The 25978-nt window shown below is 37.1% G+C and overlaps 1 protein-coding gene across 1 annotated transcript in view; it reads left to right on the forward strand.

Annotated features, from left to right (window-relative positions):
* Window positions 1–25578, forward strand: part of LOC125859498 (kinesin-like protein KIN-7K, chloroplastic) — a 44585-nt gene extending 19007 nt beyond the window's left edge. The window contains exons 13-24 of the mRNA XM_049539267.1: window positions 1549–1653; window positions 1801–1908; window positions 1989–2132; window positions 3190–3372; window positions 3582–3740; window positions 21039–21260; window positions 21614–21754; window positions 21850–21975; window positions 22149–22199; window positions 22323–22370; window positions 22455–22658; window positions 24654–25578. Coding sequence (XP_049395224.1) covers window positions 1549–1653; window positions 1801–1908; window positions 1989–2132; window positions 3190–3372; window positions 3582–3740; window positions 21039–21260; window positions 21614–21754; window positions 21850–21975; window positions 22149–22199; window positions 22323–22370; window positions 22455–22658; window positions 24654–25247 — 2085 coding nt within the window. The 3' untranslated portion in view covers window positions 25248–25578. The remainder of the gene's footprint in view (window positions 1–1548; window positions 1654–1800; window positions 1909–1988; window positions 2133–3189; window positions 3373–3581; window positions 3741–21038; window positions 21261–21613; window positions 21755–21849; window positions 21976–22148; window positions 22200–22322; window positions 22371–22454; window positions 22659–24653) is intronic.
* The last annotated feature ends 400 nt before the right edge of the window (window positions 25579–25978 follow it).

Here is a 25978-nt window from a genome sequence, read left to right on the forward strand (position 1 = left end):
CAACAATTTAATAATATTCTTCTCCTATATTTCTCACTTGGTATTAGAGCTTCTACAGTCTTGGTAGAGAATCAAAGAGCTTCCGCTGCCGGCGGACGGCTATTACCCATATATGGCACCCATCTGGCCAATGATTATGTTAGCAAAAGTTAGGTCACCGTGTATCTTTCATGTGACTATTTTTTCATATCTAATTTGCGTAGCACCGTGCCATCATTCTGGTGACTACTTTTTTTCATATTTAAATTGCATAGCACCGTGCCATCTTTCCGGTGACTACTTTTTCATATTTAATTTGTGTAGCACTGTGCCATCTTTTTGGTGACTACTTTTTCATATCTGATTTGTGTATCACTGTGCCATCATTCCGGTGACTACTTTCTCATATCTTATTTGTGTAGCATCGTGCCATCCTTTCGGCGACTACTTTCTCATATCTGATTTGCGTAGCATCGTTTTTTCTAGTGATTTCTTTCTTATTTGTGTAGAGCTGTGCCATCATTTCAACCCTACCCATATAAATTTTCTTTTTCATAGGGTTGTGTCGTTAATCCGATTCTACCTATATAATTCTCTTCTCAGTAGGGTCGTGATTCGTGCCCTCATTTTGACCCTACTCATATAATTTTTTCTCAGATTCTGACCACTTTCAGCCGTCAAATCTAATACTTCGACGCATGAGCATGTTCCGACTAGTCTTTCAGTGACTTTCTTGTTTAATATCGATTCATCTAGTGATTCCAAGACGATCCATATATTTTATACCATAGATTTTGAGCACTTTCCGGCGACTACTGTACTGTGAGTAAGTCTATATGGAGCAATCACCTGGTTTTGTTTCTCGGGGGGAGTCTAGTAGGTTTTGTATGTCGATTGCACAATTCTCTCTATGATATGAAATAGTCGGCATGACTCATAGCGGGGTTTATCACTTTGTGTTTTATCAATATTCTGCATCAAATTCAGTATTTCATGAGAAGACTAAGAACATTAGGATTGACTATCAATTTTGTGAAGTCGAGTGATCAACTTGCAAGTATCTCCACCAAGCCCCTCACCGGTCCTCGTATTAATTACATTTGTAACAAGCTAGGTACATATGACTTGTATGCACCAGTTTGAGGGGGAGTGCTATAATTGGAATAGGTATATACAATCTTACATAGAATAGGAATAAGATTAGGAACAAAATATAATTTCCTACTTGATAAAGGATTGTATTGAAGTGTCTATAAATAGGGTCTTTATGTAATAATGTAGATACAACAATTTAATAATATTCTTCTCCTATATTTCTCACAGATGACTTATGCAAGGGGTTTAGAAAATGTTGTGTGAGCATTGTATGATACATGAGTGGTTTGCAGATGCTTTTATTCTTAATTCTGACTAATGGAAAGTTTATTTAAAAGGTTTCATTTCGTCACAAAATACCCCGACAAGATGAGGCTTGTGATTAATAGAACAAAAAGAAGGAAGAAAGGAAAGAAGGTTCCTATCTTTGGCTTTCATTTATTTTGGGCTAATATTGACTTGTTTTCCTTGCAGGTTATTTCTAAGTTAACTGATGGGAAAGCTACTCATATACCATATAGAGATTCAAAATTGACCAGGCTTCTTCAATCCTCATTAAGTGGTCAAGGACGTGTATCTGTAAGTTCTTTTTTCTTTATGTGTTGATATTACCAGCATAGTGGTTTCTGATGAAACCATTGCTATCATACAAATGGTCCTTATCAAACAGATGTTTAAATTATAGGGAATACCTTACCAATATGTTTTTTTCTTCATCTCTAATAGCTAATATGCACTGTGACTCCTTCGTCAAGCAATTCTGAAGAGACACATAACACATTAAAGTTTGCTCACCGTGCTAAACACATTGAGATTCAAGCAGCACAAAACAAGGTCAGACAAGTCAAAATACATGTCGTCTCTTTTATTGTGGATTGTCAGTAATGCTTGAAATAGAAACTGTCAATTTGCAGATAATTGATGAAAAATCACTTATCAAGAAATATCAAAATGAAATTCGTCGTCTAAAAGAAGAGTTAGAACAACTGAAGAGAGGTATCGTTACAGTTCCACAAATGAAAGATAGTGGAGACGATCTTGTGCTCCTGAAACAAAAGGTAACCTTGGATGACACGCTGCTTTCTCCTTCGGCCTCTATATTTTTTCCCTTTCATCAGTCAGCAACATTGACTGGGAAAGGTCATACTTCTGTTTCATTCAACTTTATAAAAAATTACAGCTAGTCAGATACTTTTCAGTGGGATTGAGTTGATGCCGTTTCCTCAGTATCAATTTGCCTATCCATTTGAGCCTGGTTTTCTTGAAGAGGGTCTTCGATGAAGGGATAACAGGAAGGGGGTGGGAAGGGGTATTTTCTACTAAGCTAATGTGAATGAATAGGTCAAGCATCCTTACTGAAAAATAAAAATAAAAATGAACAGGGCAAACATAATTAGTTAACTAATAAAAATGAATAGGGCAAACATAATTAGTTAGGGTATCCATTTATGTGTAGTCATAGTGGTAGCTTTGTCAGTATTTGTCATCTTTCTCTTTGTTCGAGATTGATTTGAATTATTTTGATAGATTTTAGAGATCTCAAAAAGTTCGGGATTGAGGTATAGTTTATTTTGCTATTTGGTTTATACCTTTCTGGTTTTCCTTAACTGATAATGGGCTTGTAATGTTTTATTACTGGTTATACTGTGCTGTGTTCTGATGCCCGCTTTGAACTATTCAATAATCCTTTCAATAAAAATTTAGCTGCCAAACAGTTACTAGACTTAAATCTTATGCACTGGCATATTTGCTGTTTTTTATGTTTGTTCCTGCCCTATATTTTTTTGTTTTTGTTTTGTAGATTCTATGTGAGTTTGTTGTTTGATTGAAGCCTTCATATGGTACATAATAAAAAGGTTTAGCAGCTTTCCTGTAATCTGACTGAATCTCGAAATCATTGTTGTCTATCTCAGACATCTGGCTCTCACCAAATAATCACTGCGGAATATGTTGGGTTTTTCTACAGTTAGTACATCATTGTCATTAATAGTGTTTGGTTTAAAGTAAATTGGAAGTTTTTGTTTAAATATTGTGTTTGGAGTGTACAATGGTTTGTGACTGTTGTGTAATGCATTATCTAACTAAAGTCCATCTATTTTGACATGATTTGTAAAGCTAGTAGATGGTCAAGTCAGACTACAGTCGAGGTTGGAGCAAGAAGAGGAAGCTAAAGAGGCTTTGCTTAGTAGAATACAGCGTCTAACAAAGCTAATTCTAGTATCCACTAAAACTTCACACTCCTCAAGAGTTCCTCATCGGGCTGGTCCTAGAAGAAGACATTCCTTTGGGGAAGAAGAGGTGCTGTTACTTGTAATGAATCCTTTGTTTTGATACTTGCCTTTTGCAGGATGTGCATTTAGTTATAGTACTTGGTAGACTTTCCAAAGGTAACCGGTTATACTATGATGTAACACTTGACACAAGGAAGGAACCTGCCTTTACATACTTTAGTACTGTTTTTACAAGGTCTTAACTGCTCTTTTTCCTTTCCTTTGTTGAATGTATAGCTTGCATATCTTCCACATCGAAGACGAGATCTCATTTTGGAAGATGAAAATGTTGATTTGTATGTTTCGGTTGATGGCAATGTGGACACTTCTGATGATACATTCAAAGAGGAAAAGAAGACTCGGAAAAATGGATTGCTAAACTGGTTTAAACCACGGGTATTTGGAATCTACTCTATTGTTATTACAACTGCTTCACTTCTTACATGTCTGTTTCATCTTTCTGCAATTATGTTAGTGGCATGGACATAGGAACTGTGTTTATTTATAAAGTAACAAGCACATTACACTTAACAATGACAATCTAAAACTCGTCTATATGACTATATGTGACGTGATTTTTCCCTCTTATGACATATCAAAAGGTTCATAAGAGTTTGTTATCTCAGTGGTTATTCAAAATCTCATTTTATACTCAGATAATAGTATACACAGAATGTAATGTGGATAGATTCTGAACCATGCCGTTTAAATATTAAATGAGGAAAATATTCGCTGTATGAAATCAATGAAGGGACAGCTTATTATGTTCCTAGTTGTACTTTCTTTTCCCTTTTTTGCTATAATTGTTCACGACTTTTACTTAAGAAGTTGTAATGTATGATTGTGGAGAAGTGGAAGAAAGAGAAAATAACAAAAATGATCCCTTTTGTTTGAGGGTAGTTCAAAATTGTCCCTTAAGTATTCACTTGACAGCTTTGGTCCTTTAAGTTTACCACAAGTTAACATATGGTCCCTTAAGTATGTACTTAACAGTTTTTGTCCTTTATGTTTGCCAAAAGTTGATGCTTTTAGTCTTCCACAAAATATTTATCAAACCCTATCGGTTTAATTTGATGGGAACTATGAAAAAAAGAAGAAACTAGTGAGAACTCACATTTAGAGGTACACATACTAAAAAAAAAATCTAAATACTGAGGGACAACGATGGACGTCGGTAAAACCAAGGAAAAACCAACAAACTTGATAATGTCGGAAAATAGTGCCTCGAAAGACAAAAACCAAGGAAGTCCATCAGCTAGGTAAAATACACTAATCTGTATTTTTATTGAAAAAAATGGTAGAAAAATAAATACTTTCATTGTATTTAGGGATAATTTCAGACACCTCCCCTCACATTTCGCTTTATCACATTGAGCTCCCTCATGATTTACTATATTACGCATACCTCCCTTGCTTTGAAAAATTTGTAACAACTTTTTAGACTTATTTTTCCCTAATGTAAATAAAATACTTTTGAAAAATTTGCCCCTTGTATAATATTAATTCTTTTAATTATAATATCATATTTAACAAAAAAACAATTTCTAAAAAATGCATCTCTTTTGCTGAAAATTACTTTTCTCTACAAACACGAGTCACACGTTTTCTTCCTCACCTGTGAGGCCAATTGTTCCATGGTGCCTCTTGGAATTGCATTTTTCTCTACAAATTCACATTTTAATATTGTTGCTCCAAAATCAATCATAACACTGCAATATATACAAGAGAGAAAATAAGGACGAACAAGTACTCGTGCATAGAAAATCATAAAGGAAGAGGAAGAAAGAACTCAACCCCTGCTTACAAGAAGGATTTTTTGAGCACAAGAATTATGTTTTTTAAGAAATATGAAATAATAAATTGAAGGAATTTAATATTATTAAAGGGGTAAATTTGTCAAAAGTATTTTATATATATTAATGAAAAGTAGGTAAAAGGAATTGTTACAAAATTATTAAAATAAGGAAGGTATGTGTAATATCGTAAACCATGAGGGAGGTCAGTGTGATAGAGCTAAACTAGAGGGGAGGTCTTTGAAATTATCCCTTGTTTTGATTATACTCTTTGTTAGAATAGGAATAGGTGTATACAATCCTACTTGGAATAAGAATAGGAATGGGAATAATATGGAGTATCCTACGTGGTAAAAGATTTCATTATAGTGTCTATCAATAGGGTCTCTGTGTAATAATGTATATACAAAATTTAATAATATTTTTTTCATATATTTCTCACATGGTATCAGAGCAATTGTGAGAAAATTATAGCTGTGCATTATTCCAGCGTAATCACCTGTCACTGTGCAGTTTCCAGTGACCTGAATTGTGGTTCGAGTGAATAAAATTTTCTGTTAGTGTTATTTAAAAAAACCAACAACTGCACTAGGTTTGGAATTCTCCGACAAACAAACCCCAGTTCAACTCGCCGGAAACAAGTCTCACGCACGCCGCTAGAAGCAAATCTCCGGTGAGTGCATCAGATCAACGCGTTTTTTTTTCCTTATTTTTCCCAGCAACTTTTTTTTCTAGTGGGGTCGCCTCTTCATTCCAAGGCTGACAATATAATTTTTTCCCGATTCTGACCAATTTTTTGGCGATTAGATATACTTTTCCAGTAGTCAGATCTTCTTTTCGGCGATTGAACTTTTTTTTCCAGATTCCAGCCCTATTCTTTTTCCAATTTTTTTTGTGAGAAAATTCTAACTTCACAATATGTCTTTCGGGATTTATATATTTGGCTCTAAAAATATAGGAAGTTCAAACCCTATGATCACTTCAGAACCTTTAATATGCTTGTGTGGTAGATGAAAAGGCAAAGGCTAGTAAGGAAGATGCAAAGGCCAAAACACAATGGGAGAAGGTTGATGCTCAATTATGTAGTCTTTTGTGACCATCTATTGATTCCAAGTTGATGCCCGTGTTTCACCCATTCCAGACATGTTTTCCAGTTTGGGAAAAGGCTCATGCTTTATACACTAATGAAATATCTCGATTCTATGATGTGATATCTTGAATGACCAACTTAAAGAAACAAGAATCCGATATGTCTACTTACTTGGGACAAGTACATCTGAATTTGAAACATTGATGCCAATCACTACGAACATGTAGTCATGGAGGAATTTGAAACGTTGGTGCCATTCACTACGAACGTGGAAAAACAACAAGAGCACATACATGCGTTGTTTCTAGTTCTTACACTTGTTGGACTTCCTACTTACCATGATTTAATATGTGATTAGATTTTAGCTAGTCCTACAATTCTTACAATTGATGAATTATTCTCTCGTCTACTTCGTCTTGCCGCGCCTCTCAGTCACAAAGTAGTTTCATCACCCACCATTGACTCCTTTGTTTTCGCATCTCAAATCATAGACAAGCGAACATATCAGTCTATGGAGAATCAATGAGGTCATTTTGGAAAATCTCGATCCAAGTGTAGTTATTGTCACAAGTTTGGACACATTCGTGGCATGTCATTTTGCATGGTCCACCACCCAATTATGATCCTTTTTCTCTAAAGGAATATAATGAGTTCCTTCGGAATCGCGCAAGTAAGCAAACATCTTTACAAGTAGCATCAACCTGATCGACCATCCAATAATGCTCAGGCAGAATATGATGAGTTTCTTCGATATCGAGCAAGTAAGCAAAAGTCTCCACAAGTATCCTCGGTTACTCAGCCTAATGTTCCTGTTGCGGGTAGTTCTTTTGCTTGTGTTTCACAATCTAGTACTCTTGGATCATGGGTCATGGACTCAGGCACTTTTGATCATATTTTTGGTAACATATCACTTCTGTTTGATATTGTTTATTCACAATCTCTTCCTGCTATTACTTTAGCCAATGGGATCCAAACAAAACTAGAAGGGGTTGGAAAAGCCAAACCCCTCTTTCGTCACTGTAGATTTTGTTCTTTATGTTCCTGATTCTCCTTTTAATTTGGCATCTGTGAGTCATTCAACGCATGCCCTACATTGTGGCATAACATTTTTGATGATTTTTTAATCATGCAGGCCTGTAGTACGGGAAAGATAATTGGCATATGACATGAATCACAAGGCCTTTACTATCTTACCTCTTCAAATTCCTTCACAGCATGCTGCATGCTCCATTACTGATCCTCCATACCTAATTCACAAACATGTGGGGCATTCGTGTCTATCCAAGCTGCAACAGACGGTGCCTAGTTTGTCTAGTTTATCCACATTAGATTGTGAGTCGTGCAACTTGGGAAACACACACACCCGTGCTACATTTTCACGTTGTACTGAGGGTCGTTCATAGTCTATTTTTTCATTAGTTAATTCTTATATTTTGGGTGCTAGTAGATTCAGTTCACCCTTAGGATTTCATTCTTTCGTTAGTTTCATTGATGATTATTCAAGATGCACTTGGGTTTTCTTAATGAAAGATCATTTTGAGTTATTTTCTATATTCCAGATTTTCTTTGCTGAAATACTATCACGCCCCGAGGCTACCCCCTTGACATAACACATGACCTAGGATCATGAATGACCCCAAGCTAACCCTGAGTCTGGCATATCATGAACATACTGGATATATCTAAGTAAACATGAACTAAGCGGAAACTAAATCAGTAAATCTCTGAAGAGGAACAAGTCCAACTAGTCTGAATAATCATAATAAAACATAACAAGAGTTTAGTGGTAATTGAAAGGACCACTTAACTCAAGCTGAATCTACTAACATGTTTGAAAAACCTCTAACTGAGTTGAGTTGCTGGGACATGCCCCCAGCTAACTCTAACAAAACTGAAAGCAAAGACTGAAATGGAAAGCATGTCTATTGTCCTCGAAGTATGAGACTCACCACTGAAGCTGCTGAAGTCGAACCGTGAATCTATCTAAGCGTGATCTAGATGTTGAGTGCCTGAACCTACATCATGAAAGGATGTAGCGCAGAGAATGCGTTAGTACTTGGAATGTACTGAGCATGCAAGATATAGATATACTAAGCTGAACAAATATATATGAGCTAAACAAAGCATAACTGAGCAATGACATAATTAGAGCAAGTATTTTATAAATACTGAAACATAACTGAAAAGCTAAGCTGAATGCAATGACCAAGTACTAATCATGAAGATAACATGCTGAACTGTATACTGATATAAATGCTGAAAACCTGGTCAATGCACTAAGAGTTTGACTGTGGAAGATACTATTAACCGACATAAACCATGTGAGCTAAACGTGGAGTCCTATGTATACGCCCCATCGAAAGGACCCAATATACCTTGCCAGGGGTATAAAGGCATGACTGTGGCGTGATCACTAATACTGATGCCCAACAGAAGGGACTTGTAATCCTACGCGGACACGTAGTTCTGGGACTATGAAGGTAAGCTGAACCCTAGTCCAACTTGGTGCTAAGTCTACTCCCAACTGAATACATATCAAGCTAAAATGCACTGAATACTGAATAGCTCAAAATACTGACAGGCTAACTGGGAATACAACATTTGTATACTGAGAATGTGACATTCGAAATCTGGAGCATGATTTTCTGTTTAACTGACCTAGCAAGTATAATTCATGAACTAAGAGAATTTAAACAAACTACGATTCTGAGTTTTATACAAGGAATTAAGTAACGTTTCCAAGAAAACATGTTATTTAGATTATGGATACTATAGCAGCTGAAATCACCACAATTCCCACTAGTGAAATCCCACATACCTAGGTTTAAACAAGTTATGTGGAATCAAGGAATTGAATGAATTCTAGGGACCTAGTGGATGAAAGGAACCCACTAGTGAAATCCCACATACCTAGTGACGAAATCTACGGAGAAATCTTTTGGATTTTGAGGCTGAACTTTGAAGAACACTGCTACTTGTTCTTGAAAGAAACTAGCACCTCTTTCTCTTCTTTTCGTTCTGATTTGGATGATTTTTGGAGAATGAGGGTTCTGGGTATGTCTGACTAGGTTATTAGGCTTAGACCGAGTAAAACGACGTAGTTTAAGTGCCCCAACACATAGGGAAAGGACCAAAACGACCCTTAAAGCTGACAAAGTGCCACTCACAAGTGGATTGACAAGCCGTCGTTTGAACCACTCCCCGTCAACTGGGTCGTGGTTCGTGGCTTGCCTGACAAGGCTTCACTAAAACGAGCATAATTTTTTACTCCAAGCTTGGATTTTAGCAAACTTAGTGGCATTGGAAAGAGGATTCAATTATCTTTAATTTGATAGGTCATGGGCCACCTAATTCATTTTGTGCTAAAAGATATGACTGTTTAAAGTTGACCCAATAACCATTTTCCTCTAAATAGCTGCTGACCCTCACATACGGTTCGTAGGTCCAACCACGGACCGTACTGGTCGTCCGTGGGTGGGATCAGAGACCACTGAGTCTTGGAACTCGATGACGGGACCCCACCTACGGTTCGTGGGCCTATCAACGGACCGTGTACCACGTTCGTAGGTCTTGAAATTACCCTAAGTCTGGGACTCAACGACGGGACCCCACCTACGGTCCGTGGTCTGACACGGTCCGTCGGTGGCTTCTGTTGGTTCTGACACCAGATCCTGGAAAGCTGCATATTTCCATCTTCTCGAATTAGAGGTGTTACAAATACAAAATCAGTTAGGAGTTTCTATCTGTACTTGTCGTAGTGATAATGCCTTAGAATACTTATCCTCACAGTTTCTATTTGTACTTTTCGTAGTGATAATGCCTTAGAATACTTATCCTCTCAGTTTCAGAAGTTTATGACTCACGAAGGAATTATTCACTAAACATCTTGTCCGTACACCCTTCAGCAGAAAGGAAGAATAGGCATCTCATTTGAGACCGCTCACACTCTTCTCATTGAATCTCATGTTCCGTTGCGTTTTTGGGGGCGATGCAGTCCTTGTATCTAGTTATTTAATTAATAGGATGCCCTTATCTTCTATTCAGAATTAGGTTCCACATTCCATACTATTTCCTCACTCACATCTCTACTCTATCCCCCCTTGTGTCTTTGGGAGCACATGCTTTGTTCATAACTTAACCCTGGGTAAAGATAAATTAACCCCTTGTGCTCTCAGATGTATCTTTCTTGGTTACTCTCGAGTTTAATAAGTGTATCGTTGCTATTCACCCGATCTTCGTCGATACCTTATGTTTGCTGATATCACATTATTTGAATCTCAACCTTAGGGCATCTCCAACCCTACTCCAATCCAAATCTCTATTTTACTCTCTAAAACGAATCTTCTTCTCTCTCCTCAATATTATATTATTATTTTTATTTTATTTATATTTTCTTATTTCATAATATAAATATTGTCTTCTTTTTTTTCCAAATAATCACACTATATAATCTTCATGTGATATAAAATTTTATTCTTTTCAAATTATTTATAAATATACAAAATTATATTTTATTCTAAATTTCTAAATAACATAAATTGCAAGCAAATATTATATATTATACATATTAATGGGCAATTCAAATAAAAGTGAGATAATTAATGAAATACAATTACATAAACAAATCTTAAATACTCAACTTTCAAAATTATTTCGGTGCTCCCATAAATGCTCTAATAATGCATTACGGACTTCAAAATGAGCATTTTTGTACTTAATTATTAGGTTTTGTATTGTATTTTTAAATTAAAATTTTCATCTTATCATTTAATATTTTTGCATTCTTCATAGTGAATAATAATAATAATTTTAAATTATATAGTTAATGTGACGAAATTTAAAAAAAAATTGAAATATTATTAATTCAAGATGTAAGTAGTATATATTAAATAATATATTTTTAAAAATGTTATATTACATTAAAAAATAATTATGAATATTAAAAAATTAATTAATGGTCTTATATGATTTATAATATGTTTATTACAAATATTATTTATTATAAATAATAATAAAATAATCAAAAGTGAAATAGAGAGTATGACTATTCACCTCTCTATAAATAGAGAGTAGAGTGCAAAATAGAGTGTGGTTGGAGACCCAATTCTCTATTTTACTCCAAATATAGAGAATAGAGAGTAAAATAGAAGGGGGTTGGAGATGGTCTTACTATACATCTTCTCATCCTGATGTCTGTGAGGTCTTACCCATACCTCAGTACCGACTTTTGAGGAATCTACAATTACTTCTACATCTCCAATTGTAGTGGTGGCACTCCTGACGTATCATCGTCATCCACATCCAGCACTAGTCCTAGATGATTCATGTCATGCGCCAAATCCTGCTCCTATTGCCAACTTGCCTCCTCCTAGCCAATCGATTGCACTTCAAAAAAGGTGTATGATCCACTCAAAATGCTAACCCACATTATTCTTTCTTGAGCTATCATCATCTATCATCACCCCATTGTGCCTTTATATCATCTTTGTCCTCTATTTCCATTCCTAAGACTTAGGTGAAACACTTTCTCATGCTGGATGGAGGTAGGCTATGATTGATGAGATGTCTACTTTACATATGAGTGGCACTTGGGAGCTTGTCCCCCTTCATGCAGGTGAATCTACTATTGGTTGCCGTTGGGTTTATGCAATCAATTTTTTTTCAAAAGGTTAGGTTGATCGGCTTAAGGCTGGTTTATTGCCCAATGGTATACTCAGATATTTGGGCTAGATTATAGTGATACTTTCGCTCCCATGGCTAAAATAACATGTCCGTCTTTTACCATCTATGGATGTCATTCGCCATTGACTTCTTCATCAGTTAGACATTATGAATGCTTTTCTGTGTGATCTTGAGGAAAAAGTCTGTATGGAGCAATCACCTGGTTTTGTTGCTTGAGGGGGAGTCTAGTACCCTTGTATGTCGATTGCGTAGGTCATTCTATGGTTTGAAACAATCTCCTTGAGCCTGGTTTAGTAAGTTGAGTAATTCAATTCAGGAGTTTGACATGACTCATAGTGGAGCTGATCACTATGTGTTCTATCAACATTCTGCACCAAATCTATGTGTTTATTTGGTGGTTTATGTTGATAATATTGTTATCAGCGGCAATGATCAAGATGGTATCATTAATTTGAAGCAACATCTCTTTCAGCATTTCCAGACTAATGACCTCGGCCGACTGGAGTATTTTCTAGGTATTGAGGTTGTTAGTCTAGATCATATATTATTATTTCTCAATGCAAGTATGCCTTAGACATTATTGAAGAGACAAGCGATCGAATGTAGACCTATTGACACTCTTATGGATTTGAATGTTAAACTCCTTCCGGGACAGGGGAGCCACTTAATAATCCTGAAAGGTATAGACTGCTGGTTGGAAAATTGAATTATCTAACAGCGACGACCTCACATCTCATTTCATGTGAGTGTTGTAAGTCAGTTTATGACTGCCCCTTGTGATAGTCATTGGATACGGTTGTTTGTATTTTGCGATATATAAAGTCAACTACGGGTAAATAACTACTTTTCGAGGATCAAGGCCCTGAACATAACGCTGGATATACATGCATTGATTGGGCAGGATCACCCTATGATAGACATTTTACATTCGGATATTGTGTTTTAGTAGGAGGTAATTTAGTATCGTGGAAGAGTAAAAAACAAAATGTGATTGCTTGATCTAGTGCAAAAGCAGAATATTGAGCAATGATTGTAGCAACTTGTGAGCTAGTTTGGATCAAACAGTTGTTGAGAGAACTAAAATTTGGAGAAACCGGTCAAGAACTTGTGTGTAATAATCAAGCGGTCCTTTGTAACACATCAAATTTAGTGTTTCAGGACAGGACTAATCATATTGAGATTGAGTGTCACTTTGTCAAGGAAAATTCACTCTCGGGAGATATTGTTACTAACTTTTTTGAAGTCAAGTGATCAACTTGCAGACAACTTCACCAAGCCCCTCACCGGTCCTTGTAGTAATTATATTTGTATCAAGCTAGGTACATAAAATTTGTATGCACAAGCATGAGGGGGATTGTTAGAATAGGAATAGGCGAATACAATCCTACTTTAGAATAAGGATAAGAATACAAATAAGAATAAGAATAAGAATAAGAATAGTATGTAGTATCCTACTTGGTAAAAGATTGTATTATAGTGTCTATAAATAGGTTGTCTGTGTAATAATGTTGATACACCATTCAATCATATTTTTCTCATATATTTCTCACTCTTCAACTACATTTTGCTCTTTGACAACCAATGTCCGTCTGTCGAGTTCCATAATTTTTTGATGAACTACTTCTATTTTCTTTTAAAAAATTAAAAACAATCATAGTTTTTGTGCTAAATCAACAAGCGAAAGTCCGTTGGTTTTTTCTTAATTTTTTTTTTATAGTTTCCGCACATTTTGCATTAAATTAACCGAAGATCCATCCATCGATTTTTGTAAAATAAAATTTTAAAAATCATTGGCTTTCCAATAGTTTCCCTCAGTTTTTGTCCGTCGGTTTTTTGCTTGTTTTTAGTAGTGAAAGACTTTCTAGTTTTTGTTATTTGTGATTTATTTCTGAAGTCTGGTGCAGTTTCTTGAGGTGTAATTTCTGCCAATTTTAAAAATATTTTCGTAGTATTTAGTGTAGTTTTTTGTAACATATTTTTGGAGTTGATGTGAGTTTCTTGGTTTTTATAACTAAATCTTTTTTTTCTTCATAACACCGTCAAAATTAATAGATAGAGTTCAATACTTAAGGGACTATTTTAAACCTACCCTCAAACCTAAGGGGCCATTTGTCATCTTCTCATGGAAAGAGAAGGATTTTCAGAGGTTTTAGTTGAAAGATATATTTATATTCCACTGATAGAATAACATTTTGAGAAGTTGTGTTGATCAATTTTCTCGTCAAGCTGTGCGGAATTTTAAGAAACAGTTGTCCTAAAGAACTTGCTGAACTTAAAAAGTTGTCTCCAAGATAGTAAATGCTCTTAGGCACATATCCCAAGAACACTCTCTCTCCTACTTCCTGGTGGAGGGGGGATAGCTCCTCCCGTAGAATTTCTGCCGGAATCTCCATTTTCTTCCTCTTTTAACCTGAGATATTACCTTACATGATAGCTCAACCTTTTTTCCTCATCCATTTTACCTCGTTTTCATCATCCTAGTACATCAACAATGGAAGAGAATAGAATATACTTCAACGCAGGATTCAAATCGTTCGACATTACAAGATGGAATTATGAGAATTCAGTATGGTTTGAATGGGTGGAAAGGAGCCGCAAGATGATGAGAAGCTCATCCATGAGTCGCAAAATCATGAAGTGGATCTGCTTCACTTCAAAAGAAGCATCAAGGGAAAAGAAGGTGAGCAGGAAGTGGAAAATTGCAGACAGAGATGCCGAACATTTCTACACCAGAAATTACAACGGGCATGGCAGATTTATAAGTATTTTAACAATAAATAATGGGGGGAGATCTGTCCTTGTCATTCCAGAACTGGCCATGAATGTTTAATGGTATGACATATCATTTTAAATTGAGAACTTCATTAAATGCCCTAAAAGGTTGTAAATATTAGGCCCACGGAGAGTCAGTGAAGCTAACTACCCATATGCGAGAGTTTTATGGGGTAGTAAATGTCTATCAAAAGAGCTACGAGAAGAGGGCAATATTGAAGTCTTGACGCACATGGACAACCATGATGTAGGGCTATTGAAGAGATGTATGGCTGGGCATCAGGAAGGGGGAATAAAAGAAAAACGATCTTCGATAGAGATTGGACATCTGTAGACATTGTCATGAAATGTCTTTGGTGTAAATGTCTACGAGATGTATGGAGGCAAGATCCTTTTTGAATTTCCTAACAAACACATGGCGGAACAAACCCTACAAGGGCATTGGAGTCTAAAGAACTAGAGATTCAGCCTGGCGTGGTGGAGCCCAATGGTGAGTTGTTTACCAAACACTACTCTGGAAACTGAAACATGGATCAGAGTTGTCGGAATCCCCCTGCACTTATGGTCGCATAAAGTGTTCCAAGAAATTGGAAACTTATATGGGCGATGGATACCGCTAAAGAGGAGACGAAACTAGTGTGAGAGATGTCGGAGAAGAAAGGGCAAAGGAAAACCCAGTCCATCCTTTTACACAAAGGATAACTGGGTATGCGAATTGTAACAAAGTACAAGAATCCCATCAATTTAGGGATTTTGAATTTAGGGAACACGTGTGAGGGGTCAGACCGACAAGTATCGAAAAGGTTGTCGGAGCAGCATGTGAAAGGCACATGGGTATTTTAAATGTAGTCCCATGTTTGGGCCAACTTCAGAAGCCCAACACAGAGCCTAGTTTCAAGGAGGGGTGGGGATGATATTGCAAGACAAGTCATATTTAATGACTTAGCAAACAACCTTTTGATACAAAACAATCATCTCTCCTGAAACACTAGAAGATCGTCTTCTCCAAGACATAGTTCAAGAAGACATGCAAGCCACATAACAACCACTATGTATTTTTTTTGATGACCGTGGTGTCCGGTCCAACTTTTTTGCACCTCGATTAATTCCTCGGGATACCTGCCACCTCTCACTAGCAACAACAGGTACTAGGTAACCCTGTCCACCAAGGCTAGGACAGATGGGAAGAATCACCTAATGTTTTTGTCTCCGCTGAGTTTTGAGCCTGAGACCTCAGGGTTCTCAACCACTTCATTGACCACTAGGCCACACCTTTGTGTGCCACATAACAACCACTATTAGAGGAGAAGGAGGTGACGAATACGATGGGAGATTCGATAGAATAATCTATGAACCAAATACTACTAGAGACAGATGGCAAGGGATTGGGAGATGATGATATCATAAAAGACGAAGAAAGGTTGCTTAAGGCAGGGGAACAAAATTCAACCACAATAGTTGGGGAATGGGAGGTCGAGCAGGCTGAACCACTTCAAATTCAACAAGCAATAATGAACAAGGGAAGGGAGACATCTATATTGGTGCAACAAAACATGATCAAACTAGGTAAAGTATTGGGGCAGATTTTCATAGTTTATGCGCCGCTAATGTAGCGGCTTGTCGAGCATTTGACAAACTCACACCATCCATTTCAAATAGGATTTGCCCGGTGATGAATCTTTTTCCACTCCCCAACCTTTAAGGAGTCATAGAGCGACTTAGCCCTATGATCCGCTAATTCATCTCTTTTTCTGGTATTCGGCAAAGCCTGATCATGGTGATTATTTGGTCAGGATATATCTATCTTGGTTTGGATTATCTCATTTGATTTTCCCCAGAATTTTGGAAAAAAGCCGCTTCCTCCTTGAAGGCCCCCGATAAGAAAAAGCAATCAGCTGCTGTCACCGACCGGGACTCAGATCGGATGGTGGAGTACTATTCTACCACAACGAGACAGGCATCATCGTATTGGGGCAGATTTTCAGGGCCGTAAAGAGAAGATTTGGAGTTACTTTTACAAGTAGATAGTTCTAGACAAGCAAGAAGAATGGAGGTTGAGGCTGTTTGTAAGAGAACAAGACTCAAAGGCTCGCAAATGCTGTAAAGTCTTGTGAGGTTTGATGTGAAATTTTAAATAAGTGGGAATAGGAACACGGGAAGAATCTGTTAAACTGTTATTGATGAAGTTCAAATTTGTATGTTGTTTTGTAAGGGGCTTGAACAACAGAGATAGAAATAGATTGGTAAAGAGTTTAGTGGTAGAATGGAATGCAGATATCATGTCTGTAAAAAACTAAACTGGAGGGGGCTTATCAGAGGAGGTGAAACAGCTATGGGGAGGCAGATGGGTCAGGTTTTCATGCCTGGAGGCTAGTGGAACTAGAGGGGGGATACTGCTGCTGTGGGATAGTAGGGTATGGAAGTCTGAAATTCTGGAAACAGGTGCTTGCACTTTAACCTGCAAGTTTGAGGCACAATTACATAGTTATTCTTGTCACATCACAGGGGTGTATTCTCCTAACTCCTATACTGAAGGAAGGCTAGTGTGGGAGGAGATTGGAGATGTTAGGGGATTAATGGTAGGGCATTGGGCTGTCTGTTGGACTTTAATGTAGTTAGATTCATATCAGAGAAAAGAAATTGATTGAGAAGAACAAGGGGCATGAGAGAATATTTTGATTTCATTGAAGATTTGAAGCTAATTGATATACAGCTAGAAGACAACACTTATATTTGGTTCAAAGGGGATTACCAAGAGATAGCTTCCAGGATTGGTAGGATACTAATCTTAGGAGAGTGGGATGAAAACCTTAAACAAATCCCTCTTCGGTGGCTAAAATCAGATCATGCACCACTTGCTTTACAAGGGGAGCATGAAACGAACAAAAATTACTTCAAGTTTGAAAACTGTTGGCCAGGTACAGAAGGATTCAATGTTAGAATCAAGGATTGATGAAGCTCTTTCAACTTCGGTGGAAGACTTGATTTCATTCTTGCATCCAAGCTTAAAGGCTTAAAACAACATTGAGGAATGAAGCAAAAGTGAGCAAGGAAACTTGGGGTCAAAAAGGAAGAATTTACTCAAAAAGTTGGCAGATTTTGATGACGCTCCGGAAGAGTGAAGACTGACAGAAGAATTGACAGCAAGAAGGGAAGCAACTCTCCTGGAATATGAGGAGCTGATTAACAATGAAGAGATCTCTTGGAGACAAAAATCAAAATCACTGTGTCTAAAGGAGGGTGATAGAAACACCAAGTTCTTTCACAAAATGGCAAATCCACACGAGATACATTAGCATTGACCAACTTCTAATTCAGGGGTAACTTTCTCAGAATCCAGCTAGAATTGAATGGGAAATAGTGGATTATTACAAGAAGATATATTCAGAAACCACAAGATGGAGAGCTGCCTACTGATTCACAAATTGTCCCAGATAGACAGAGGAAGAAAAGGAGTCACTACAAGGAAGCTTTGAGGAAAGTGAAATCTTAAGGTGCCTAAACCTGCGTGCAATTGACAAGGCACCTGGTCCAGATGGTTTCATCATGGGATTTTTCTTTAAAATGTTGTGAAGTGTTGAAGCAGATCATTATGATGGCCTTCTAGAATTTCTATGAATAGAAAATGTTGGAAAGAAGCCTTAATGCTACATTTATAACTCTCATCCCAAATATGAAAGGAGCCAAAGAGTTGAGGGATTTCAGGCCAATTAGCTTGGTTGGCAGCATATATAAACTGTTTCCCAAAGTGTTGACCGAAAGGCTAAAAGGTGTGATGGCCAAACTTGTTGATTCACAACAAATGACCTTCATTAAAAGTAGACAAATTATGGATGTAGTCACAATAGCCAATGAAGCAGTAGATTACAGAATGAGGCAATAGAAGCCTGAAATTTTGTGAAAGCTAGACCATGTCAACTGGGAATATCTTTTGGATGCGATGGAGAGAATGGGTTTTGGGAAGAAATGGATCCAATGGATTAAATACTGCATCTAAATTGTGAGATTTTCTGTGCTCATCGATGGCTCACCAACATGCTTTTTCAGTGCACAAATGGGCCTCAGACAGGGAGACCCTTTGTCAGCTTTCCTATTTTTAATAATAGCCATGGAGGGGCTTAACAATATGATCATGACAACAAAATTGAATAGATGGCCCAGAGGTTTTGATGTTGCCAGAACTGGAGGAGGCAGAATAGAGATCACTCATCTACAATATGCAAATGATACACTTATACTCAATGATTCTGATGAAGATAAATTCAAACCTTTGAGGGTGATTTTTTGGTCCTATTTGAAGGGATTTCTGGTTTACACATTAACCAGAGGAAAAGCTTCTTATACCCTATTAATGCTGTGCAAAATATGGAGAACACTGAATGCAATCTTAGGTGGTGAAATAGGGGATCTTCCATCCATCTACTTGGGGATGCCACTGGGAGCCAAATTTCTGCCTTCAGAACTTTGGAATAGTGTAATTAAGAAGTGTGGAAAGAAATTGGCAAGATGGAAGACTCAGTATTTATCTAGGGGGTGGCTGATTGACTCTCATCAACTCAGTCATTGATTCCCTTCCAACCTAAATGATGTTTGTATTTCCAATCCCAATTGGGATTATCAACAGGCTGAATAAAATCAGGAGGAAATTTCTCTGGCAAGGAAACAGTGAAATGAAGGGATACAACTTTAGTGATAGCTGGAAAGAGACAAGGGGGATTCGGAATCAAGAATCTGAAAATTCCGAGTAAGTCTCTGAGAATGAAACGGTTATGAAAATATAGCAATGAGAATCAGTCTCTTTGGAAGGATGTCATCAGTGCAAAGTATGATAGGAAGACAATTGGATGACCATGGAGACAACCACACCCTATTGAGTTAGCTTATGGAGGTCTATCAGATCTTTGTGGAGTGAATTCAAGGCCAACACTACGATCAAAGTGGGTAATGGAGAAAAAATTATTTCTGGAGGAATGAATGGCATGAGGCAGGCAAGCTAGGAACCCTTTTTCCATACATACATTCATTAGTGTCTCACCAACAGAAGACTAGTGCGCAGAGCACTGGTCACCTCAAGGATGGAGCTTCATTTTAGAAGTCAGTTAAATGTCCGGGAGATTCAAAGGGTGGCAGACCTTTTCAGCAACATAGACTAGTTTAATGTTCGGGAAGAAAAACCAGATACCTTATGGTGGAAAGGAAGCAAAAAGGGCCTTTTCAAAGTGAGTAATGCTTACAATTGGATGAACCACTCCACCCAGAGTCCAATCAATTGGCCATGGAAAGGTATCTGGAAAGTCAAAAGACCACACAAAGTGGCCTGCTTTGTATAGTTGTTAGCCAAGGAAGCAGTACTGACTGAAGATAAGTTGATGAGGACAGGGATATCATTATGCCCTAGGTGTTTCTTCTGTGGTGAGACTGCTGAGACAGTCAACTATCTATTTCTTCACTGCAAAGTCACTGGGCAACTGTGGAGGATATTCTTAAATCTCGAGGGAATACTTTGGACTATGCCCGGAAAGATTACGAACAATCCAGAGTTGGGAGGTTGGGAGGAAGCTGGTGTGCAGCGAAAAGCAGAAATAAATGGATAATTGTCCCTGCTAGCATTTGGCATTTGGTGGACAATCTGGGAGGAGAGGAACTCTAGATGTTTTGTAGTATAGAGATAGTAAGCAAAAGATCAAGCTAAACCGTCTTTTGATACTATGTTTTTGGTGTAATCAATTATACTCAAATGATATTATCTCTATAATTGATGTTCTAGATTTGTTTTAGGATAAAGATAGTAGGATTTTGAAGTAAATGTTGTAAATATGGTTTCAGTACAACCTATGTACTGTTTTGCTCACAATGGGACACATACAAAGTTGCCAGTTTCAAAAAAGAAGTTTGTGTTGATCAATGATTAGAGCTAAATTGTCTTTTGATGCTATCATTTTGGTGTAATCAGTCATACTCTAATGATTTTGTCTCTGTAATTGATGTTCTAGATTCAATTCAGGATAAAGATAATAGGATTTTGAAGTAAATGTTGTAAATATTGTTTCAGTACAACCTATGTACTGTTTTGCTCAGAATGAGATTTATATGAAGTTACCAGTTTCAGAAAAAACAAGAAGAAGTTTGTGTTGATCAAGGATAGCATGGTTGGTTTAATTCTATGCGTACCTTGATTGCATTTTTACTGCAGTTTATATTGCAACAGTTTCTAGTGTTGTATGCTTTCAATCCCAAGGGCCAATCAAGCCTTTGAAACTAGTGAAAATAGTCGCCATGATCTGAGTTACTGCTTTCAACGGGACTTCCTTACCTTATTACTTGTGCTGCTTCAAATTCTTCTTCTTTTATTTGCAGAGACGAGACAGTGGGTCAGGTACCTTGGCTAGCACTAGTGATAGATCCAGTGGACTTAAGTCAACTAGTACACCATCCACTCCTCAAGCTGAAAATCACATGGAATTGAGAAACTCACACTCTATACCCACAGAAAGCACGCCATCAGCAGAACATTTATCTGATGTTAGATTGGATAACGAAGTTCCAGAAGACAACCTTATGGACCAGGAGACTCCTCTGGTACGGAAGTTAATATTTTTTGCAATGTTTGATAAAGAAGTGAACATTAGTATATCTATTGAATGCCATGTAGCAAACTCCAATATTGGATTAGCAGATTAAGTTAAATATAGTGTTGATCTGGAAAAGCTGCTCTTAAATTCTTCCATTTCTAGGGTGTGTGAAGTTTCTCTGAGAAGTCCCAGATGAGGAAACTAGTGATTGAATCCAAAGTTTTACCTCATGAAATAAATACTAGAAAGCTCCCACATGGAATCACTGTCAGCTTTGTGCTTAAGCATATATAGACAATTTCATGTTTACAGTGCTTTTTCATGGTCTTGTTACTCATAGTTTTACTTCTTGTGTAATAGACTAGCATGAAGACAATGGATCAAATTGACCTTCTGAGAGAGCAGCAAAAGATTTTGTCCGGTGAAGTGGCACTGCATACAAGTGTTTTAAAACGGTTGTCTGAGGAAGCTACACAGAGTCCAAAGAAAGAACAAGTGCAAGTATAAGTCATGAAACAATATCTTGTGCATCTTATTGTTTTCTTTTTAAATGCAACTGTTATACTTACCGACTATTAACTCTTTGAGTGCCTAAGATGGAGATTAGGACATTGAAGGATGAAATAAGAATGAAGAATGAACAAATAGCTTCATTGGAGATGCAAATTGCTGAGTCCATTGTTAGCCCTTGTGAAAAGATGGAGAACCAGGAAGAAACTGTTGTAAGTTTGGCTTCTTCTACAACAATAAAATTATTGCCTTATCAAATAAAAGAGTCTGGTTTCCTTCATCAAAAAATAAAACAGTCTTGTTTCTTCTACTGTTGAATGGCAGCAGATATGTGAAAGTATATTTCTCTATTTACACTGTTTTTTCTTTTGTCTGTATTCTGCAGTCTGTTGCTGAGCTCTTGGCACAGTTGCATGATAAGTCTTTTGAACTTGAGGTAGTATGACTTGCATGCCTTCACTAAGAATATTATTTATTCCATTTCTCCTTGTAGTTCGATTTTATACATATCCTTTCAATTGTAGGAAACATCATAATTCATTTATATTGCTCTTGCCAGGTTAGAGCTGCCGATAATAGAATAATTCAGGACCAGCTAAATCAAAAGGTGGACTGCCTCTTTCAGCTGTTTCCTCATGGAATTTTGATTGATCCATGTAATCCGGTCTAATGAGATTTCTTATTTTGATAGACCCATGAATGTGAGAATCTACAAGAAGCAATTGTGTCCTTAAAACAACAGCTTTCTGATGCCCTAGACCAGAGAAACCGCACTCCATCAGTTGCCCATTCACAACGTCTATCTGAGACCAAAAGTTTACTTGTGGAACTAAGAGCTGAAAAGGAGAGTGTTGCCTTAAAGGATGCAAAAGAAGCATTATTTCTTCAGGCCCAGGTTCTTATATGTTTTTATCTGTTGAGTAGAAACTCTTGCATATCATCTACTGTCTTGTTGGCCACTCAACTCGTATACCTTGGGATATATATATTTGTTGCAACACAAAAGAAAATGATTTGCTAGAATGAGAAAGATGAAACAAAAAGAATCTTACTAGAGGGATAAAATCAGCCTCAAGCTTAAGGTCATATTCTCTCAGCATTTTACATTTTGTTCCCTTTTTTATTTGCAAAGTGTTTCTCCACATCTAGAAAACCTTCTGCAAATGTCTTTAGGATTTCTTATTGAGTTTGCCACCTACTGTTAAATACGCTGACAATCATATTTCTTTTTGATGCAACATTCCATGATAATCACATTATTAATGTTTAAATATAAGTGTATGTGTATGCAACTTTTGGCTTGTTATCTTTTTCTCCTTGCAATACCTAATCTTTGCAATGCCTAATCTCTGAGGCTAAGCTATTTTAATTTTCCGACTGGAAGAGGCTGCCTGTACTCAGTTTCCAGCTTCTGCCACAAGTATATACCCTATGGAATGGCTTGTTCTTGCGGTATATTCATATTCAATAAGTCTTTCATCTTTAATAGTAATGCGAAATTGCGAACTGCACCCAAGGGTGTGGCCTAGTGGTCAATGAAGTGGTTGAGAACGCTGAGGTCTCAGGTTTAGTGGAGACAAAAAGCACTAGGTGATTCTTCCATCTGTCCTATCCTTGGTGGACAAAGTTAGGTGGTACCTGTGGCTGGTGGGAGGTGGCAGGTATCATGTGGAATTAGTTGAGGTGCACAAAAGCTGGCACGGACACCACGGACATAAAAAAAATTGTAATGCGAACTAAGTGCTGTAGTTAATGATTGTGTTGTGTCATTCTCTACTTAAGATGGAGCTCCATTACTGTGTAGGTTAAAGTAATTTTTTCGATGTTTTGAACAAGTACTCCAATATTTTGTTTAGAACATTTTTTCAGACAAGAACAGAAGGAGAGATTCTCTGGTTGGTTTAGAACATTTCATTTTTGGGCAAGATATGAAATAGAGAGTTCTGAAATTAGAGGGATGGATTGTGTTAGGATCAGTTTTAGAGCCCTCAAGTTGTCTTCAGAAAATGTTTCTTTCAATAACCTACTCTTTTAATAAGTGTAATCCCAAAGAGAGTGACATGATCTCTGTGCATATTCAAAATAAGTTATATTTTAAAAGTAGAAAAGCTCTCAGGCATAGTTTTCGAGGGGTGAATCTTTTTTCTCCGGTGACCTCTGATTTATTTCCGGCGTCCTTCTACAATTTGCTTATAAATCATCTCATATGATAAGGTGGTAATTACGCAAGCAACAGGCAAACTTCTTTTGTTTGAGAAAACACAAGTTCGGAAGATTTATAAGCATTGTTACAGTGCAAGGAGGGAATAGATCTGTCATTATTATTCCAGAAATTACATTCAATGCAGGGTGGGGAAAAATAGCATTTTAGATTGATAGCTTCATCAATGAATATGAAGGACCATTTATTACAAATATTCCTAGGAATGAAAAAGATTCCACAAAGAAAAGAATTGTATGAAGTTGTTGGAATTACTCATAATTAGATATTGTCTACAATTGAGAAGGTCTTATAAAAAAAGTTCCCATTTATCCATGGTCCTGGCATAGGTAGCATCCATTTTAGAATTCTTCTCATTACCTTTTGGGGAAAAAAGATTCCAAAAAAAAAGAATTGTATGGTACAAAATAACACAATTTATTGTTTTTTGTAAAAGAAAAAGGCAAAAGATATGAACACTTCACTGGCGGGGGCATTGTCCCATTATGGCACTTGGAGAGATTACAGATTTATATCTATGCATACATGTTTGTATTACACACAGAATGTTCAAAATACTTAAGGAGTACCCCATACATATTAAGTTGTAGTTAACATTCTTGTGTTATTTATCCACCATCCTCATCCACAACAATATGTCAACTGAATTGTTGCTTCTGCTCCTGTCAGGCAAGAGAGATTGAAGAACTTCACAAGAGAGTGACGGAACTGGTTGAGGCGAAGGAGCAACTGGAGCTCCGGAACCGGAAATTGGCAGAAGAAAGTACATATGCCAAAGGGCTAGCGTCTGCAGCAGCGGTTGAATTAAAGGCACTTTCTGAAGAAGTTGCGAAGCTAATGAATCATAATGAGAAATTAGCTGCTGAGCTTGCTGCCCAGAAGAGTTCCTCTACCCAGCGTAAGCCAAGTGTTGCCATGCGAAATGGAAGAAGAGATCCTCATCCGAGACGAAATGAGCAAAATGTATTGAGTGTAGAAATGAAAAGAGAACTGGCTTTGAGCCGGGAAAGGGAGCTTTCATATGAAGCTGCTCTTGTGGAAAGGGATCATAAAGAAGCTGAATTACAGAGTAAGGTTGAAGAATCCAAACAAAGAGAAGCCTATCTTGAAAACGAACTGGCAAATATGTGGGTTCAAATTGCAAAATTAAAGAAGTCTCAGGGAGTTGAATCTGATCCTTCTGAATCAACCATATCAGAAAGCCAAAGAATTGATGGTTTTGAGGTTTGGGATAGTGTTGTGCAGTCTAGTCGGCGTCAGTGAGGGATGTTTGTACTTAGAACTAAGAGTGAGTTGTGATTGTATGATAGTTTAGTAGGATTGTTGCAGATTAGGAGGGCCATTCTGTTTTTCCCCTTATGTGCCACTGTAGGTAAATTAGTCGCGAGGGACTCCCTGCATTGGTTTGTGCATGTTGAACTTACTGCACTTGTACAGTGGTTGATGTTTGCAATTTTTATAGCTGGAATGTTGAATCATAGGCATGCATTTTGCGCACTAATTTTGGGAAATTGGTTTGCTACCTTTTACCAGTTGTCTCTACAAGGCAATAAGTATTGTAGGGGAGAGAATTATTTTATCTCTTTGAGTTGGACGTTCCACTTTTGAGTCTTTCCAAAATGCTGTCAATACATAAATACGCCATTTAACTTGGCTTTAGTGGGCATTTATGCCTCCAACTTTGGATGTCTACAAGTGGAAACTTTTAACTTGTATAAAATTGAACAAGTAAAGACATACATCTTACATGACATAATATATGTAGGATGCCACATAGGACACAAAATTGTCATGTAGGATGCTACGTAGGACAAATGTGTCTATTTATTCAGTTTTATATAAGTTTAAGTGTTTATTTGTGCATACTCAAAGTTGGAGAACATAAATGTTAGGTGAAGTCATGTTAAATGACATATTTATGTATTATGTCAATTCTTTTTTGGGCAAACTACATAAATCTCACTAGTTTAGGTCCTAATTACTAAGATTCTCGA

This window comes from Solanum stenotomum, chromosome 3 (assembly GCF_019186545.1).
Source record: "Solanum stenotomum isolate F172 chromosome 3, ASM1918654v1, whole genome shotgun sequence".
In the NCBI taxonomy this organism is placed as follows: Eukaryota; Viridiplantae; Streptophyta; class Magnoliopsida; order Solanales; family Solanaceae; genus Solanum; species Solanum stenotomum.